A 20,056-nucleotide genomic window follows, 5' to 3' on the forward strand; every position below is an offset into this window, starting at 1 on the left:
GCCCGCTCCACCCAAGAATTTTTACAAAGATAGGACGTTAAACATAAAACAGGAATTCCATATAACCCAACAGGCCAAGCCATAGTTGGACGGGCCCACCATACTTTCAAAAACCTTCTTAAAAAACAAAAAAGGGGGAGTATGGAGTCCTCCCCGAAGAAACTAATTAATCTAGCAATTTATACTTATAATTTTTTAAATTGTGATGATTCCTTTACTACTCCTATTGAAAAACACTTCTGCTGTCATGGGCCGGAAGACAGAGAAGCCCGCCCCCTAGTGCTGTACCGGGACCCTCAACGAACACAGAACTGGGAGGGCCTGGCTGATCTGCTAACCGGGGGAGGGGATATGCCTGTGTTTCTACCTCCACAGGACCTCTTTGGCCACCGGCAAAGAGTGGAACCATACCGTGGGGGACAGCCTGTGCCTGCGGACCACCCCGTCGGCCCGGATCAGGCGACTCGAGGACCTGACCGACCAGCTGTCTCAGCTGGGAATAAACGAGCGCTGATGCCGCGGGAGCCAAGCTCGGAGCCAAGCTCGGCGGTAGCGGCAGAGGAGACGGGCAAGAGGGGTGGGGGGGCACGCAGCCCCTCCTGAACCTAGGACAATAACTTGGGGAGACCTCAAATTCCTTGATAATAAAGTTGAGGAAGTAATAAAAAACACTGGAGTGCAGGACACCCCTGAAAACCGTTTCCTAGCTTTTTTAACTATAGTGCCCTCCAATTCTGAGAACTCTAACGATTACAGCCATATTAACCTGTCTCGGAGGTCTGGGCCTCTCTGCTGAGACAGAACATGTATATTGGAGCCATGGACTCGATCCTCCTCTGTCCAAGAACGACACCAAGTGGACAGGAGGCACCTGGCTCCCACCTGACGGGCCTTTAGAAGCAAACAAACATAGGTCACCCGTCCTTACCAACACTATGTATATATCAGAGCATTTGCCTGCCTGCTTCTCCATGCTATCTGGCACCCTGTGTTTACCTCTAATGAATCAGTTTTATGTCCATGCTGTTTATAAGGGAAAGTAGCAAACTAGTACATCCATGATAGGAACAGCTGGGATCCGAAGAGAATATCAGTCCTCAGCCAGGACTCCCCCGGAGTTGCCTCTTTGTGAGCCAATTAACCAGCCAGCAAAGACTATTCCATGGTCTTTCTGCAGGAGCACAGAGGCCTCCGTTAGAAGAACTCCTGGCACCCCCTTACAAGCTGAGAATTGGGGAGCTTATTGGAAAATTAAAGGAAATACCAGCAATGGTCTAGTTAAGGCATCTCCCCATGTTACCCATGCCAAGCCAGCGTGGACAGGGATAGGTACTGGGGCTCCCATTATTCGCATTACGTCTCAAAACCATAGTAGCCCACAGCACGTAAATATATGGAAAATGGGACTGCCATTTATAGAAAAGTTATAGGACTTTTCTCATATAGTCAGGGTTCTGAGACAGGAAAAAGTTACTTTAATATCAAAACCTTAAGCAAGGCATGGGTTACTTTGTGCACCTCCCACCCTTACTTGTTTCTTGCTATTTCTGGAGTGCCTCAGCTTAACTATAATCACTCCTTTAATGTATATCATCTTCATGTTACTGCTGGCTCTATTTACACTAGCTGCATTACTTGGACCAATGTCACTCAGCTTAATTTAACAACCATCTTCACGGTATGGAGGCAATCAGAAACTTGGTTGCCAGTTAATGTCACCAGGAAATGGCGAGACCCTAGAGGTCTCACCGCACGCAATCGAGCTCTCGCTGAGAGTCCGGTGTTTTATAGGCACTCTTGTTGCTTGTGTTCTCTGCTGTTACTGTCCTTGCTACTGCTGCCACCGCTGCGACTGCCCTCATGGAGCCTGTCCGGACTGCCCACACAGTGGAAGCCCTGATCACCAGCACCACTAAGGAGATGATGCAGCAGACTCGCATTGATCAGGAAATCCTGGCCCGACTCTCAGCCGTGGACGCGGCCGTACTGTGGCTGGGGAGTCAGGATGCCCTGATTACCAGGAAACAGCTCACTTGTGACCCAGGGTTTTCAAAACTCTGCGTTACTCCCTTGAGGTGGAATTCCAGCCAGCATTCCTGGGTAGACATCCAGCATCGTCTTCCGGGGGCCTTTTCTACCAGCCTTAAAGGCCAGATTGATCAATTGCGGTTTGAACTCCATCAGCAGCTCATGGGCAGTAAGCAGCTTGCTAGACAAAAGGTGTTTCAAACCCTAAGTGACAACCTTCAATGGCTTAACCCAAAAGAACTGGTTTCAAGGACTAAATTTACATATACAGATAATGGGGGTAGCTGGATGTTTATTAATCGTTGTTATACCCTGTGTCCTCCAATGCATCTGCAAGTTATTTACCCGTAATCGTACTTGAGAAAAGCAAGTAGCAAGCTTTATAGACCTTTCTATTATAGGTATTACAAAAAACAAAAAAGGGGGAGATGTGGGGAACTGCTCCTTGTGGTTTAGGAGCCTGATTGCCAACCCCCCCCCCCCGGCTTGTCTTTAAGTCTCAACAAAGGCTGCGTGGGAGACATGACCGAAAGCCACTCAGAGGGTTTCCATGGGAATTGGAGTTAAAGAATGCTCATTATGCTTTGTAACTGGCTCTGCTTTTCCTTATCTCTTAGCTAAGTATAAACAATCTCTAGCAAGAAATGTATGAAGCCTTGTACCTAGTGCCAGTGTGGCGTCAAGGTGTTTAATAGACCCTGACACAGACTGGTGGTCACTGTGCCCTCTATATTGATCCTTGTAATCTGTATCTGACAACTGTAATCCTAACACCTCCAAACTATTGATGAATCATGAATTTTGACCTTGTATCTCCCCTGTGTATCCTCCTCAATAAAAGGCATGAGGGATGGAGGTCTGATTGCTGGTCTCCCCTAGAGAGAGCAGCCGCCTCCCTTCCCCCCAGACATAATTCAGTGTCCTGGAAAGATGTGTTCCTCGTGGTCGTGAAACCTCTGCTGGGCAGAGCAGTTTCCAACCGAGCGGAGGCGCTGGAGGCAGCTCTCCTCATCCCGCAGGCTCTCTGTGAGGCGGGTACTGTTCTCTTCCCCGGCTCAGAGGCAGAGCTAAGGCCCGGAGAGACACAGTCACCTGCCCAGGGTCGCATGGCTGGCAAATGGCAGAGCTGGGCTTTGATGCTGGGACATTGGGCTCTAGATTCGGGGCCTCTGACTGCTGCCCTACACTGCCTCTCAGCACTCAGCCCTGGTGTGCAGCCAGCTCGGCACCCCTGCTCCAGAGGGAACGGTTCTTCGTGAGGACCAGGCACATGTCAGCTGACCCTGCACTCCGCCCCTGGAACCCTCCTGGATTTCCATCCAAATGCTGGGGGAGGTGGCTGTAGGGTGGGGCCCTGATCCCTCTGTTAGAGAAGGAAAGAGACTGTTCTGGAGCGTGCGTGGGTGTGCTCATTCTGCCTCCCCTCCACCCCGGCCACCCCAGCCGTCCAGGTGGGGCTGCCTCCCCCCCACCCAGGTCCTGAGCCTCACCTTGAACTGGCGCCGCAGGTTGGCCATCTCATACAGCCGATGCTCCTCTATGCCCCGGCGGCGGCACCACTTGCGTGAGTTTCTGCTCTGTTCAGATTTCACCTGGACGGAGGGAGACACGAGGTGTCAGGGCCTGGCCAGCTGAGGGACGGCTGGGGGGCTGACTTCCCACCGCAGCGTGGGTCTGAACACCAGCCACCAGGAGGACGCAAGGCATGTCAAAGACCTACCAGCCCTCCCTGACACCTGCTTTCTTCTTTCTTTCAGGTCTCAGCCCCACTGCCCCCTTCCTACAGGAAGCCCTCCCAGACCACCTGGGTCAGATACCCCCTCCCAGCTCTCTCAGCTCATTCTGGGTGGCCCCTGTCTAGGGACATGTCTGGCTTCCTGCACTGGACTGTGAGCCCCAGGAGGGCAGGGTCCCCAGCACTGCCCAGCACAGGACAAGACCCAGAATGGGGACTCAGGGAACGTGTTTTAGGATAAACAGGTGCTACCCTAGGAGCCTGGACTTTCTCCCGATGGCACTGGCTTTACTCAGTTCTGGAGAGAGCCCCAGGCTCCCTCAGGCCTGAGCTCTGCACCTGCTGATCTCCAGGACTCCGGAGTCCATGGGCTGGAGGCGGGGTGGGGGAAGGCGCGTGAGGAGGAGCCACAGCCTCAGGGAGGCCCTGACCCTGTAAAAACTGACAGACAAAGCCCTGGCTGCTGTGGCTCAGTGGATTGAGCGTCAGCCTGCGAGCCAAGTGTCGCTGGTTTGATCCCCAGTCAGGGCACGGGACTAGGTTGCATGTCAGGTCCCCAGTTGGGGGCGCAAGTGAGAAGCAACCACACAGTGATGTTTCTCTCCCTCTTTCTCCTTTGCCCTCTCTCTAAAAATAAACAAACAAACAAATAAATAATTAAAACAAAAAACAAAAAACAGACGGGGTGGCCCCGCCGCCAGCCTCACCTGCACCCAGGTATTGAAGACATTGAAGAGCGTGAAGGGGTCTCCCTGGTCACTCTCCAGGGGCCGCCGCGCAGCCGCACATTCCGGGTTGCTCTGGGCGCTGCGGGTGAAGGGCGACTGGACGCTGAGGGCGGCCGCGATGGTGAGCACGGGCTCCGCCAGGTGGCACATGGAGCCCAGGATGAGCATCTTCCCTGGGGGGAGGGCGGTAAGCTGAGCACCCCCACCCGCCCTCCCTCCACCCCACCCCCACACACAAAGGGCCCAGAAGCCAAATGGACACACTGCGCTTTCCAGTCCTGTGACCTTGGGCAAGGCCTCAGTTTGCCCATCTCGGGTGGGCATGTGGTGGGCACTGAGCACTGGCTGCTGCTTTTCTCCTCACTACCAGCTCCCCCAGCAGCCCCTCCCCGGTGCCTGGCTTTATGTTTCTTCCCGGCACTGAATTTAACCTGCCACGGGCCTCTGTCCTCCCTCCAGAACATGATGCCACGCCAGCTGTAATCTGGCCTGCCTGTCTTTTCCTGCCATATATATATTTTTATATACAACTTTTCTTCTTTTTTAAAGTTTTAACTTATTTATTTTTAGAGAGAGAGGAAGAGAGGGAGAAAGAGAGGGAGAGAGACATCAATGTGTGGTTGCCTCTCGTGCGCCCCCAACTGGTGACCCGGCCTGTAATCCAGGCATGTGCCCTGACTGGGAATCGAACCAGCAACCCTTTGGTTCACAGGCTGGTGCTCAATCCACTGAGCCACACCAGGCAGGGCTTTTAACACCTTTACATAATTCAAAATGGAGAGGAAGATGGGGGAGGGAGAGAGGAGGAGGCAGCAGGAACAAGGGAGGACGGAGAGAAGGAAGCAAAGAAGGAGGAACAGTACCCCAACGTGATGAAAAAGCATTTCCCGATGCTCAGGCTGCTCCAGTCTGCCCTGCGGCCAGTGGCTTATGTTATGTGTCTGAGTCATCCCCATGGGTCCCATTGAAGGGACTTTCCAGAAAGTTCCTCTTACACATCAGCCTCGTGACGTAAAGGCGGGCAATAAAGCAAGTCTTTCCCAGGTCTCCTAGCTCCATCACCTCGGGCAACTCCCCGTCCCTCTGTTTCCCTCTGTGACAGGGGTGACAACAGTGTCTACCTGCTGTGAGGATGAACCGTGTCACCCAGTGAAGTGCTCACAGTGCCCGGCCAGTGACTGAGCCATCTGGGCCCAGAACTCCCAGCATCGGGTCACCTGTGTCTACTGCCTGGAAGGCCCTGAGGACCGACAGCGTCAGCCTGCCTGGGGACCGCCTCCCAGCTCCGTCCACGGCAGGACCCTGGGCAAGGGCATCGCAGCCTTTCTCTGAGCCTCCTTTCTTCAGGGACAGCGAGCGTCACTCACTCCTACCCCGCCGGAGGTGACAGATGACGTGCCTAACACACGCAGCATCCGATCAAGTCCAGGCTCTGTCACGGGCTGGTTCCATTCCCTTGGGCACCGATCTATGCCTCCCCCTCCGCCAAGCCTCAGTTTCCTCATCTGTACAAGAGGGGTGCCCCGAGGCGCTGCCCTCACTACGTGAGAATGAAATGGTCTCAGGTCCATAAAGCCTTCCCCTGGCTGCACACGGGAAACGCTCGCGGAATGTTCATTTTCTCAGCCCTGATCCTCCTGGCTCTAGCCTGTTTCCTTCTGAAACAAACAGAAATGACCACCTCACAGCCCTTGGAGATGGTGGTCTCCAACTCCTGCCTGCGCTGAAGCCCCAGTGTAGTGCAAGGAGAGTGGCTTTAGTGATATTAACACAGGCAGAGTGTCGTCCTTGGGGAATGGCGCCACGGTGGCCGGGCCCTGCCAGGACTACTCTGCGGGCTGTGAGCTGTTGGTGGAGACAGAACGTCTCGAGCCAGGAGCACTGGGCAGAATGAATGCGCCTGAGTCAGCGAGCCCCTCAGGAGGGACAGGGATGGTGCCAGAATGAGGAAGAGGGAGAGGCTTGGAAATCTCACAACCAACTGCAAAGGGCAGCACCAGGGCAGAGCCAGAACTGTGCAGGGAGGCGCCCGCTTGCTTACTGCTGTGTCCCTGGTGCCCAGAGCAGAGCACGGCCCAGAGGACTTGTGAATGAAGGGACAGGGCCTGGAGCAGGAGAGCAAGCAGTGTCCCACACCACCCAGGGCCCCGTGTGATCACCCCAAGGGGGGTCCTCACCAATCACGACATCCACAGGCAGCTGGGCCAGCAGGGACCCAATGGGGGTGAGGGCCTCTGAGCTGTCCAGGGCGCCCTGGTCCCGGAGGTAGCGGATGGCCGTTTCCAGGCTGGCTGGCGGTGGGGGCTCAATGAAGGGGAAGGTTCTGGGGTCTCCCACGCCCATGCTCTTCATCTGGAATAAGAATCGAAGCCCCGGGGAGTGAGGGACAGGGAGTCACTGTGGAGCGCTGAGAGGGCTCAGAGATCACAAACTTGTTATATTTTAAAACTCCCAATGTCAAGGCCACTGTCTGTCTGCCTGTCTGACCAGCACCTCTTCTCCCAGACCCTGGCCATGGAGCAAGCGCATGACCTAAGCTGGTCCAACCAAGGTTTCTCGGCCCCTGGTCATAGCGACTGGCTAAGGAATGAGCACATGACCTGAGCTGGACCAATCAGAATCCTTCCCTGGGACTTTGCAAACTGAAATTGGGAGAGAGAAATTCCATCCTCCTCTGGTTGGGAGGGGTCAGGACAGAAACTCAGACACTGTGGTTATCGTCCTATTGCTTGGAAATCAGCCCCCAACTGCAGATGGAGAAATCCTTAGTTATTCCTGAGCTAGACCTCCTACCACAATGGATACGCAAACCCATAAAACCCTCTTTTCTGCCTATAAGACTTTGAGTTGGGTTTCTCTCCCTTTCAGCCACAGAATCCCTGCTAATTCAGAGGCAAGAGGGACAGTGGGTGGCGGAGAGAAAGAAGCGAAACAGACGCTCGTCACAGGCCTGGCATGGCAACTCATGTGACCAGGAAGAGAGCCAGAAGAAAGCTCAGAGAGCCTGGGGGGCTCAACCCAAGTCTCCCAGGGAGAGGGCCTGCTCACCTGGCCCTGATCTGGAGGCCACCGGCCACCTGGCTATCCCCCCAGGAACCAGCCATTCCACCTTCCTCCCAGCTCACCAAACCTTGATGTTTTCTGGGAGATCACCCGATACCCATTAAAAGGCCTTTAGGCTTCCAAGATGACCAAGAAAAGAAGGAACAACGGTCGTTCCAAAAAAGGCCGCGGCCACATGCAGCCTGTTCGCTGCACCAACTGCGTTCGACGCGTCCCCAAGGATAAGGCCATTAAGAAGTTTGTCATTCGAAACATAGTAGAGGCCACAGCTGTAAGGGACATTTTGGAAGTGAGTGTCGTCGCCTATGTGCTTCCCAAGCTGTGTGTGAAACCGCATTACTGTGTGAGGTGTGCCACTCACAGCAAGGCAGTCAGGAATCGCTCTCGTGAAGTCCGGAAAGACCGAACACCCCCACCCCGATTCAGACCTGCGGGTGCTGCCCCACAACCTCCACCAAAGCCCATGTAAGGAGCTAAGTCCTTAAGGACTGAAGAAAAGTTCTCTGGAAAAAAATAAAATGGAAATTGTACTTAAAAAAAAAAAACTTTACATTAATAGCTCTGGCTGGGGGGTGGGTGTGGATTCTTTTTAAGCTCTTTAGGTGATTCCAGTGTGTAGCTGGGGCGGAGAATCAGTGCTACAATCCAGTCCAGCAACGCCCTGCCCTGGACAATTACAGGTCATAGAGCGGACACATGTGACCCAGTTCTGCCAACAAGACAGGTTGGAAAATTGGCCGGAGGGTTCTGGGAAAGGTTCCTATGCCTTAAAGCTGAGACCCACAGAGGGGCAGTTGGCTGCTTCTGTCTCTAGATGGTAAAGGAGGAGGAGGTGATGCCCACGGCTGTCAGAGCCACATTGCATGCAAGAGGCAGGCTTGGAGCCCAGCAGCCTCAGATGGAATCCAGGCTCTGCACACAGCTGTGTGACCTGGGTCAAGTTACTTAATCTCGCTGTGCACCCATCTCCTTATCCATACATAGGAATAAGATTACCTTCCCCACTGAGTTGTTGTGAGGATTAATAGTTACATATTATACATAAAACCCTTAGGATATAGCCTAGCCCACAGTAAGCACGAGGGAAGTGTTTTTTATCATCATCGTCATCGTCGGTATCATCATTATCAGGAGAGTTGCTGATACACTGAGGTTGCAAAGACAGAGAAGCCCGGGTCCTTTATGACATCACTGAGCCGTTTAAATAACCAAGCGCGGGACGTCCCTGTCTCGGGCCTTCTTGGTATAGATAAAACGGTACTGTCTCCTTACTGTTTAAGCCAGTGTTTTTCCAACAGCAGGTTATATAGATCAGGAACTCCATGTGGTGGGTCACGACCAGCATTTATAAAAAACAAAAGCTAACAAACAGAAACTACTGGTGCGTGTCACCCTCGGGAAGGGGCTGGTTTGTGTCACTCCTGCACAGGAGGGCCTGCGGCAGGCGCCCTCTGCTACTCCATTCCCCTCTCCCTCTGCCCCTGAGCAGAAGCTGCACTCCCCAGCCTCCCCCGCGGCAGGGGCGCAGGACAGCTCTGGCCGGGGTCAGAAGAAGGGAAGCTCACCACCTGCAACCCGGCCCTTGGAGCCCCCACACCCGTGCTCCTTCCCTGCTGGGTGGCTGATGATGGTGAAGGCGCCACCGGAGGTGTCAGAGCCGTGAGAGGGAACGGGCGGGGGCCCCTGAATAAAGGAAAGTGCCCGCCAACCTGAGAAGACAGTTCCGCTGTGCTGGCCGCTGTGGGAGTGGGCCTGTTTGTCTAATCTAAGTGAAACGGACCACGGAGATATGAGCCATGATATCACATGTGTGGAGAAGCCCCGGTTTTAAAAGCCACTTCCTGATGACTCTGGCTGAGTCACGAGGTTCTTCCCGTGACCCTGTGGATTTGGGCAACAATTGCCCCCACTGCACCCCCCCACCCCCCTTACCCTGCAGCGGCCACGGGCTCTGGCACTCGGAAGGGCCCAGCGCCCCCCAGGGGCCGGGCCAGCCCCACCCTCCGGGGCCCTGAACCCTGGGACCGGTCCCACCTGAACGCCTCCCGGTCCTCCCCGGCGCCGGCACTCAGGATCCAGTGCCCCCAGCCCCTGCCTCACCTGCAGCACCAGCGCATCCAGGGCGACCCTGCGAATCTCCGGGACCGCGTAGGGGGCGAAGGCGTCGTAGTCGGATTCCGCGTAGAGGCGGAAGCAGACGCCGGGGCCCGTGCGGCCCGCCCGGCCCTTGCGCTGCTCCGCACTGGCCTGGCTGATCCAGAACTCCTGCAGCCGCTGCAGTTTGGCCTGGGGGTCGTAGCTCATCTCCTTCACCTTCCCTGCGTGGGGAGGAGGGCGCACGGGGTGGGGAGCAGGTGGGCGTCCCTGGGCAGCAGCCCCACGGGCCCCGCCCACACCTGGCCTCTCCCCGGCCCTCCCTCCAGCGGCACCTCGTTTACTGCATTATCCCATGAACGCTGACCCGCTGCTTGTCCGGGGCCAGCCCCTGACATTGTCACCGTAACTGTTCATTTCCTCATTTGCTTTCCATTTATCTTCTCAAGCCTCTGTTTATTCAGAGGTTCAGACATCTGACAAATATCATGAAGAACCTACTATGTGCCGGGCACTGCACGCAGCCCTAAGGATACAGCTGTGGACAAAACGAGGTCCCTGGTCTCACCGGGCTGAACAGACACCATATTCCATCAGTTCTAAGACCAACCTTTTTTCATACAGTATTGTCTCTGATGTATTTTAAGGTCTAATGGGCAGCCGTTTAAAATCTCCTTAATGGTACATAACATTACGGAATGCTTTATCACTGGCATCCCAGATTCAACACAAAAAAACATTTACTGAGGGTCCACTCTGTGCCAGGGACCGTCCTGAGCACCCAGGAGTATTCACTCATTTCATCCTTACAACCTGAGGGAGGCGCTGTCATGACTGCCACCTTACAAATGAACAAACTGACACAGTGTCAGGGACCCGACCCTGGTCCTACCGGCCAAGCTCTCTCCAGTGTCCCCTAACCACTCCGCTCTGCTGACTTTCCAGAGAACAGTCTAATTGGGAAGACTGACAATAAATAGATCAACAGATGTAAAATATGATGCCCACACTAGTAAGAAAAACAGCTGTGCTAGGAAAGCAAGAGCAAAGGAGAAGGGGGAGACCACTTAGATCAAGCAGACAAGGTGGGCCTCTAAAGGGGAGACACTGATGCAGGACCTGGAATGGGATGAGTTAGTGAGGCCTGTGGTATCTGGAGAAAGACAGCTCTCAGCAGGGATACAGTACGTGCAAAGGCCCTGAGGCAGGAGCAAGCTGGCACATCTGAGAAAGACTAAGATACTGCCACTGCTCCACAGCCCGAAACACCACCTGCTCCCTGGCTCTGGTGTGGCGTTCCCTTGCTACACCTGCGCACCTCCAAGTGCACACTTCCCTCTGGGCCCTTGGGGCAGCTGGGGGACAGCCTTACCTGAATCTACTACAAAGCGGATCCCATCGATGGTGACTGAGGTCTCAGCGATGTTGGTGGAGAGAATGCATTTCCGGACTCCAGGCGGGGCCACATCAAATACCTGGGGGAAAGCAAGGAGGTGAGATTGGGGCTCACTCAGCCCTTATTGGGACACCCCCTGGATGTCCCACGCCCATGTCGAAACTAGTCTCAGTACCTTCTACCAAACCCTTACCCTCAAATCTCCACCTCAGAGGTGGCTCATCATCTGGACCGGAAACCTGGGCTGCCCGGGGTCCTCCCCCTTCTCGCCCCGCTCCAGATACACCCGAACACCATGAACATTTCCTGACTTCACGCCCTCCTCTCCAAGCCCACTGCCCCTGCGCTGGTCTAGGCCACTCCCTTCCCACCAGATGCTACCCCAGCTGCCTCCTCGTTCTCCAGCCTCTGGACTTATTCCCTCCAGTCCATCCTTCACATGCACAGAGCGATCTGCTAAAGTACAGACAGCACTGTCCCCACCTTGGTCAGAACCCTCCCAGGGCTCCCCAGTGCGCTTGGGACGAGGCCGAGGCACCACTGGGTCTTCGAGGAGCCTTGTGGTCTATCCCTGCGTGTGTCTCCAGGCCTGTCTCTCCTGGCTTTCCCATCATAATCCGGACTCTGGCGACCCTGCATGGAGCTTCCCACCTGCCCTGTCTTCCTCTCACCCCAGGCCCTTTGTATAAGCCCTTCTCTTGGACCCAAGAGATAGTCAAGCATAGTGGTTTGGGGGTCAGTGACATGGCCTGGGGACCAAATCCAGGTAATGGCATGCAACCTCACCTGGTCAGTCTATAGCTGCTGTCCCACTGTAACAGTAGTCATTGTAACAGAGACATATGGCCCACAGAACCTAAAACTACGGGCTCCCTGGTCCTTTACAAAAAGTTGCCAACCTCTAGTTAAGAGTGTGGGCTCTGCTCTGGCTGGTGTGACTCAGTGGATTGAGTGCTGGCCTGTGAACCAAACGGTTGCTGGTTCGATGCCCAGCCAGGGCACATGCCTGGGTTGTGGGCCAGGTCCCCAGCTGGGGACATGTGAGAGTTGGGGGTGTGTGAGAAGCAACCACACATTGGTGTTTCTCTGTTTCTCTCTCCCACCCCCTTCCCCTCTCTCTAAAAGTAAATAAATACAATCTTAAAAAAAAAAACAACAGTGTGGGCTCTGGTGCCAGCTACTGAGGCCCACAGCCTGGCTCTGCCACTTGCATGACTTTGCACATATGCCAGCACCTCAACCTCTGCATCGTTAAGTGGGAATGACAGACGGGGTGTGGTGAGGACTAAGCAGAGCGAGCCCTACGGCGCCCAGAACTCCAGACACATTCATGGCACACACTCCACTCTTCTCCCCGCCCCCTGCTTTGGCAGCGCTTTCTCAGGTCTCCGTTGTGAAAGCCCCTTCCTCCAGGAAGCCTTTCCTGAATCCACCAAGACTCTGCTCTCAGGGTTCAGGAGCTTTTCCTCTACCATTTGTAAAACTGTCAATTACTTGTCCATCTTCCCCAACAGACCAACAGCCACTTTGGGGGAAGGGCCACATCTCAACTCCCACTGTGTCCCAAAGAGCCCCTGTGGCACCAAGAAGGCACCAGGGAGGCACCAAGGAGGTGCTCAGGGGTGTGTCCTCAATCCATAAACAATGACTGTGACCTGCAGGTGACTACGGTCCCAGGGAGCCTCCCCTCCTGGGACCCTCGTCCTCCTCCAGCACCTTCCCAGAGAACAGGGTGCCCCTGCTTAGCAGACAGGGCGCTGCAGCAAGGACAGCTGTCATTTCTAAGGCGCCATGGAAGACGCTGCGGCTCCTGTTTTGGTCTCTTGGGGAGAACCAGTCACCACGTTGCAAGGACACTCAAGCGACCCCCTGGAGAGGCCCACACGGACAGGACCTGAGGCCCCCAGCCCACAGGCAGCCAAGGGGGGGCGGGGCCTCCAGCCCCTCAAGCCTTCAGGGGAGTGCAGCCCCAGCCCCAGCAGACCTTATCCTCACTAGCGACTCTGAGCCAGAAACTCCCAAGCTAAGCCTCTCACGAACTCCTGATCCACAGAAACTACGTGAGATGACGAACGCTTACTGTTCTAAGCTGCTGAGTTTTGGGGTGACTTGTTACATGGCAATAAAGAACTAACAGAGGGACCCAAAGGCCTCTCTCCCGGCCCCCGCCATTCCAGCCACGGGGTCTCTTGCCTGACCCGCAGATTCCCGCCTCCACCTCTTTGCTCAGGCTGGTCCCCCTGCCTGGGCTGCCTCCCTCCTGCTTCTCCTACTGCGGACCCTCGGGGCCTTCGCCGCCAAGCTCAGCTGCCTCCTCCCGCACCGGAAGCCCGCCCTGGAACCAACCCCCAACCCCGGCGACTGGAGCAGCCCCTGCACAGCCCGCCGCCCTGCCATCAGGGCGTCACGGCGGCGTCAGCCCCCGCCCAGCCCGCCTTCGCCCCCGGCGCGCACTGCCGCACCGCGCGGGGCCCACCTTGTCCTGGTCGGCCACGGAGAGGGCGCTGTGCAGCGGCAGCACCACCCAGCGCTGCGTGTGGCTGGCGTAGGCCTGGGCGGCCTCGAGGACGGCGCCGATCTCCGCCATGCCGCTGAGGAACACCAGGAGGTCGCCCCGCTCCTCCGGGGGGTACTTATTGTCAATGGACTCCAGCACCCTCAGGAAGGGCCGCGGGTCCAGCTTCTCCGACTTGGACGCGGCCGCCTCGGCCTCGATGGGCTGGTACACGACCTGTGAGCAGACAGCCCGGAGTGAGCGTCCCGGTCACCCCGGCTCAGAGCAGCGGCCCAGGAGGCCACAGGCCGACACAGGAGGACTCGGGCGGGCGGCCCGGATCATCTGAGGGGGACGTGAGCAAAGCACAAGGCATCCAGGCAACGGGAAGGCTTCCGGGGTGCTGGCAAGGTCTGGTGGTTCTTAATCTGGGTGCTGGCTGCATACAGGTATTTCACTGGCAAAAATTAACTGAGCCATACACAAGATATGTGCAGGCATTTGTGTTTGGTGTGTAACTTCAACAAGATTTTAAGGGGTGCAGCCATGATTAAACCCCTAGAAACCCATTCTCAGAAAGCGCCCTCTCTCATGCGTGTGGCTACATAGAAGATAAGACTGATGGGCACTGAGAACCAGAAACCACAAGGCACAGAGCAGTTTCCTGGTGCCGGGAACTTCAGAGCTGTTACCAATTTTTGCCCCAAAGGCACAAAAGGAAGGAGTGGCTGGTCATCAGTACCAATAAGGGCAGGGCTGTGTGGAGAGAACCATCTTGAAAGGAGCTGTTACCTTGAAGGAGGGAGTTGATGCTTTTTTTTTTTTTTTTATCCTCCCGAGGACACTTTTTCATTGCCTTTTTATAGAGAGATCGGAAGGGGGAGAGAGAGAGAAACACTGACACAAAAAAGAAGCATTGGCCCTGGCTCGTGTGGCTCAGTGGATTGAGCACTGGCCTGGGGACCAAAGGGTCACCAGTTTGATTCCCAGGCAGGGCACATGCCTGGGTTGTGGGCCAGGTTCCCAGTTGGTGGCGCGTGAGAGACAACCACACAGTGATGTTTCTCTCCTACTCTTTCTCCCTCCCTTTCCCTCTCTAAAAATAAATAAATAAATAAATCTTTAAAAAAAAGAAAAAGAAAAACAGTCATCGATGGTTACCTCCCATACGCGCCCAGACCCAGGATCATTTGTGGAACTGAGTTGCCCACCAACCTGGACCAGCCAGACTGCTCAAGTTTAAAGTTTAAGCCTTTACATTTTGGGGTCTCCTCTAACAAGCACTGAGCACTCTCCCCAGCATGTGGAAATGCTCAGAAATGGCAGCTTTGAAAAAGACACACAGAGAATATTCTTAACTGAAGGGGTGGGAAGCGGAGCAGCAGAGAAGGGACAGGTCCAGGTTTGGCCAGAGACTGGGGGGCGGGGGGCGGGCACTGACCGTGATGGGGAAGAGCCTCCCGGGCACCTGCACCACGGGGGCATCGCCGAAGTAGCTGGAGAAGAGCGAGATGTTGATGGTGGCCGACATGAGGATGACCTTGAGGTCAGGCCGCGTGGGCAGCAGGCGCCGAAGGACGCCCAGGAGGAAGTCGTTGTGGAGGTGCCGCTCGTGGACTTCATCCACGATCAGGACCTGGTACTGGGGCAGGCCGGGCTCCCGCTGGATTTGCCTCAGGAGCAGCCCCACCGTCAGGAACACAATCTTGGTGGCCGCTGAGCGTGTGCTCTCAAAGCGGATCTGGTAGCCGACCTGGGGGGGGGGGGGCAATGGAGGGTGGTCAGGAAGGCCCCTGGGCCTGGACCCCAGCCCCTCACCCTGTCCCCAACGAAATCTGAGCAAATGCCCCTACATCGGACTCTGGAGTCCAACACGCCTGGGTTTGAATCCTACGTCCACCACTCTGGGCCATTGACTTTGGGGAGGCAGTTCCATCCCCCAGAGACATATTTTTTTCTCCTATGAGGATTATATGCACTAGTGCACATAAATCATTTGGCACAGAGCCTGGTGTATGACAGTAGTTAATCATAATACTAATAATAAGCCTTTCTTGGAGACTTTCCTATATGCCCACGACTGTTGTAAATGCTTTCTGCATATCGACTCATTTCATTCTCACACCCACCACAGGGCGTAAGGATTATTCTTTATATATTTTATTAATCTACTTATTTTTAGAGACAGGGAAGTGAAGGAGAAAGAGGGAGAGAAACATCAATGTGTGGTTGCCTCTCACACACCCCCAACCAGGGACCCTGCCTGCGACCCAGGCCTGTGCCCTGACTAGGAATTGAATCAGCGATCCTTTGGTTCACAGGCTGGTGCTCAATCCACTGAGCCTCACCAGCCAGGGCAGGATTATTCTTATCCTCACTTCACAGGTGGGAAAACTGAAGTCACTCATCCAAAGGAACACGTCACACACATACGCACATATCGATTTCAGGTGAATTGCAGCGCCGAATGTAAAAGTTATTAGGAAAAACACATAGAACATCTTCATGACCTTAAAGTAGGCAAAGATTTCTTAAACAGCCCGAAGAGTGTCAACCATAAAAAAAAAGAAAATGACACTGTCATCAATGAACACCATTCGGAAAATAAAAGGCAACTCACAAAGTGGAAGACAATATTTGCGATACATAAATCCTACCAAGGACTCTTTCCCAGAACTGATACAGGCCTGTAAATCAGGAACAAGAAGACAGACAACACAAAAGGCAAACTGGAAAAAGGTTTGAACAGACACTTCCCCAAAGAGGTTCTCCAAATGGCCAATAAATAAAAGTTGCTTAATGCCTTTAGTCATCAGGGAAATGCAAATTAAAACCCACAATGCAAATTAAAATGTGATACCACTACACAACAAACCAAAAAAGCTAAAATGAGCCCCGGCTGGTGTGGCTCAGTGGACTGATTGCCGGCCTGCGAATCAAAGGGTCGCCAGTTTGATTCCCAGCCAGGCACATGTCAGGGCACAGGCCTGGGTTGCAGGCCAGGTCCCTGGTTGAGGACATGAGAGATGCAACCACACATTGACATTTATCTCCCTCTCCTCCCTCTAAAAATAAATAAATAAAAGCTTAAAGATAAAAAGCTAAAATGAAAAAGATTAACTAGCAAAGACTGATGATGATGTAGAACGTACGTCTGGTAGGAGTGCAAATTGGTACAACCATGTTCCAAAATGGTTTGGCAGTATCCCACTCCTAGATATATACCCAATAAAAGTCCCCGAGAGTCCCCAACAGGCATGCTATAGAATGCTTAAAGTGGCGCCATTCACAAGAGCCTAAAACTGGAAACCCCCTAAGTTCCCATCCGCAGCTGAAGGGACAGGTCCGTGTGACCGTCACAATGGGCTACCGTGTAGCACTGTGATGGCCTGGTGTTCATCTACATGTGACACTAAGGATGACTCTCATAACACTAACACTGAGCAACAGAGGCCAGGCCCAAAAGAGAACAGACTTTTAAGCTCCATTTATAACAAGTAAGATAAAGAGGCAAAAATAGTCTGTGAGAATCTATCACGAACTCCCATGTGATAACCCAGCACGAAGATGGTCCCTTATCACTAAGGCTAGTGCTGAGCCTGGGGGCCTCAAGGTAGTAACAGGAAAGGGAAACAAGAGGGTTTCTGGGGTGCTGGGCAGTTTGATTTTTTTTTTTTTAAGGTTTTATTTATTTATGTTTAGAGAGGGAAGAAAGGGAGGGAGAGAAACATCGACTGGTTGCCTCTCACACGCAACCTGTCTGGGGACCGAACCTGCAACGTAGTCCTGTGCTCTGACCGGGAATCGCTTTGTAGAACGATGTCCAAGCAACTGAGCATCAGGGCAAGTTTGAGTCTTTAAAAAAAATATGGCCCTGGCTGGTGTGGCTCAGTGGATTGAGTGCCGGCCTGTGATCCAAAGGCTCACCTGTTCGATTACCAGTCAGGGCACATGCCTGGGTTGTGGGCCAGGTCCCTGGTTGGGGGCACATGAGAGGCAACCACACATTGATATTCTTCTCCCTCTCTTTCTCCCTCCCTTCCCCTCGCTCTAAAAATAAATAAATAAAATTTAAAAAAAAAATCTGGGTGCTAATTACACAAATATATTCAACTTGTGAAAATTCAGAGCTATATACTGATGATACATGCCTTTTCCTGAGCTGAGAGCATTCTAACTTGAATAACAACAATTTTTAAGTGGTAGAGGCAGGATCAGACCTCAGTCTTTTTTATGGCTATATCTACAAAAAAGATTGATGAGTCTTTAGCACATACCAATTTTTTTTGCACTGTTAAAAGTGCTATACAGGCAGACCTCGGAGCTGTTGTGGGGTCCCTTCCAGAAGACCACAATAAAGAGAGTATCGCAATAAAGCGAGTGTTGCAATAAAGCGAGTGTCGCAATAAAGTGAATAGTAATCCTTTTGCTGGTGGAGGGATTTGCCTTCAATTTGGAAAAATAGTGCAACATCTGCGAAGCACAATAAAGCCCAGTCTGCCTATACTGGGTGACATTAGTGCCTTTATCATCTGGACCATATCCAGGCCAATCAGTAGATAAATTTCTAGAAGAATCAGTGCTGAGTCCAAGGGTGCTTTTGTAACTTTTATCTATACTGCCAAGGGCAAGCAAGTTATACCCCAAGCTCACGCGGGAGACACTGGAAGCCTGTTCGCTCCCACTCACCTGTGAGCCATACTGACTAAGGCTCTCAAAGCCAACGCGCTTGGCCAGTGAGATGCAGGCGATTCGCCGGGGCTGGGTGCATGCCACGTGACTGAAGCCAGCGGCCAGCAGGTACTGGGGCACCTGAGTGGACTTGCCGCAGCCCGTGTCACCTGCCACCACCACCACTTGATGCTCCCGCAGCGTCTTCAGGATGCGCTTCCCGTACTGCGCGATGGGCAGCGCCGCCCGCTCCCGCTGCAGTTTGGCCAGCCGCCCAAACGCCTGCTTCTGGCCGAAGTCCAGGTAGTGCACCAGGGCCCGGCGGAACTCGGACACCCGCTCCGGGGGCAGGCGCCTGCCTGGCCCCCGAGAGCCCCGAGCGTCAGGGCCAAGGACCGACAGGTTGATGCGGTAACGCGGGTCGTAAGTGCGAGGGAGGTCGGCCAGTGCTGGGATGCTGTGCTTGGGCTGCCCGGGGTCTTTCTCCTCCTTCCTGGTGGTCTTGAGATGCTGGAACCTCTGCAAGCGTTCGAAGAAGGTCCAGAACTTCTGGCACTCCTCAGAACCCTGGCGGATGTAGTCCTCGTCCCGGAAGAAGGCATCCTCGAAGAGACTCCGGGTCTCAGGACAATTCCAGTCCCACCTTTCTGGGGCCTCCTCCTCACTGGGAGCCCGGTGCCGGTCCCGGTGATCCCTGTCCCCCCTTGTTCTGGGAGGAGGCATGCTGGCCCTAATCACAACGCTGTCACAAAACTGGCCTCAGTTCTGATCACCGGGACCAAACGTTCTCATCGGTCCCCCGCCTTCTGCCATGAGGGGCCAGCACCTGCACTAAGGAACCACTTTCTCCTCAAAGAGCTAAGTGTGCTCCTCACGGATAGTGCAGGTCCCACTGCAGGCAATGGCAGAGTAAGTGGCCAGGGCCCTGGGTCAAGCTGGTGACACACAGGGCACCTCACGACTCCTGTAGCAGTCTCTGGGATGGACACCTGTTCATCATGGCTTTTCAGGCCCTGAATGTTCGGAGGAAGAGAACAGAAGACATTCGTGTTTAGAAACGTTTACTGAAAGCCCGCTGGACACAAGCACTGGACTAGCAGGGAGAGTAAGGAGCAAGACCACCCTGAGCCCCTACAGGCGGTCATGTCACATGCAAGAGGCAGACACGTCACTCAACTCTGACAATCCAAGGACTGGGGCTGTGATAAAGCAAGCCCAGGGGGCTGTGGGAGACTTCCCAGACCAAAACCACACGAGAGGTGTGGCATAACAAAAAATAAGGCTGCTCTGGCCAGGTGCCTCAGTCAGTTGGAGCGCTGTCCGAAACAACAAAAGGTTGCAGGTTCGATTCCTGGTCAGGGCACATATCACAGTCAGGGTGTGTATGGAAGGCAACCAAGAGATGTTTCTCTCTCACATCAATGTCTCTCTCTCTCTAATCAATTTGAAAAAATATCTTCAAGTGAAGATTAAAAAAATAAGAATAATTTAAGGGTTCCTAATCTGGGATCTACTGAGCTCCAGAACACCCTTTAATACAGCGGTTCTCAACCTGTGGGTTGCGACCCCTTTGGGGGTCGAATGGCCCTTTCACAGGGGTCGCCTAAGACCATCGGAAAGCACACATATAATTACTTACATATTGTTTTTGTGATTAATCACTGTGCTTTAGTTATGTTCAATTTGTAACAATGAAAATACATCCTGCATACCAGACATTTACATTATGATTCATAACAGTAGCAAAATTACAGTTAAGAAGTAGCAACGAAAATAGTTTTATGGTTGGGGGTCACCACAACACGAGGAGCTGTATTAAAGGGTCGCGGCATCAGGAAGGTTGAGAA

General features: G+C 53.8%; 1 protein-coding gene and 1 pseudogene across 1 annotated transcript in view; one reads left to right on the forward strand and one right to left on the reverse strand.

Moving 5' to 3' along the window:
* DHX34 (DExH-box helicase 34) overlaps nt 1–20,056 on the reverse strand; it is a 37,693-nt gene that overhangs the window by 14,438 nt on the left and 3,199 nt on the right. The window contains exons 2-9 of the mRNA XM_090260104.1: nt 18,228–19,222; nt 14,980–15,291; nt 13,521–13,775; nt 11,021–11,123; nt 9,655–9,872; nt 6,669–6,843; nt 4,471–4,664; nt 3,519–3,620 (exon numbers count right to left, since the gene is read on the reverse strand). Of these exons, the coding sequence (XP_090116230.1) occupies nt 3,519–3,620; nt 4,471–4,664; nt 6,669–6,843; nt 9,655–9,872; nt 11,021–11,123; nt 13,521–13,775; nt 14,980–15,291; nt 18,228–18,932 (2,064 nt within the window). The 5' untranslated portion in view covers nt 18,933–19,222. The remainder of the gene's footprint in view (nt 1–3,518; nt 3,621–4,470; nt 4,665–6,668; nt 6,844–9,654; nt 9,873–11,020; nt 11,124–13,520; nt 13,776–14,979; nt 15,292–18,227; nt 19,223–20,056) is intronic.
* LOC149994923 (small ribosomal subunit protein eS26 pseudogene) lies at nt 7,676–8,063 on the forward strand (annotated as a pseudogene).

Source organism: Furipterus horrens, unplaced genomic scaffold (genome assembly GCF_987537825.1).
Source record: "Furipterus horrens unplaced genomic scaffold, mFurHor1.1.pri manual_scaffold_13, whole genome shotgun sequence".
Classification (NCBI taxonomy): domain Eukaryota; kingdom Metazoa; phylum Chordata; class Mammalia; order Chiroptera; family Furipteridae; genus Furipterus; species Furipterus horrens.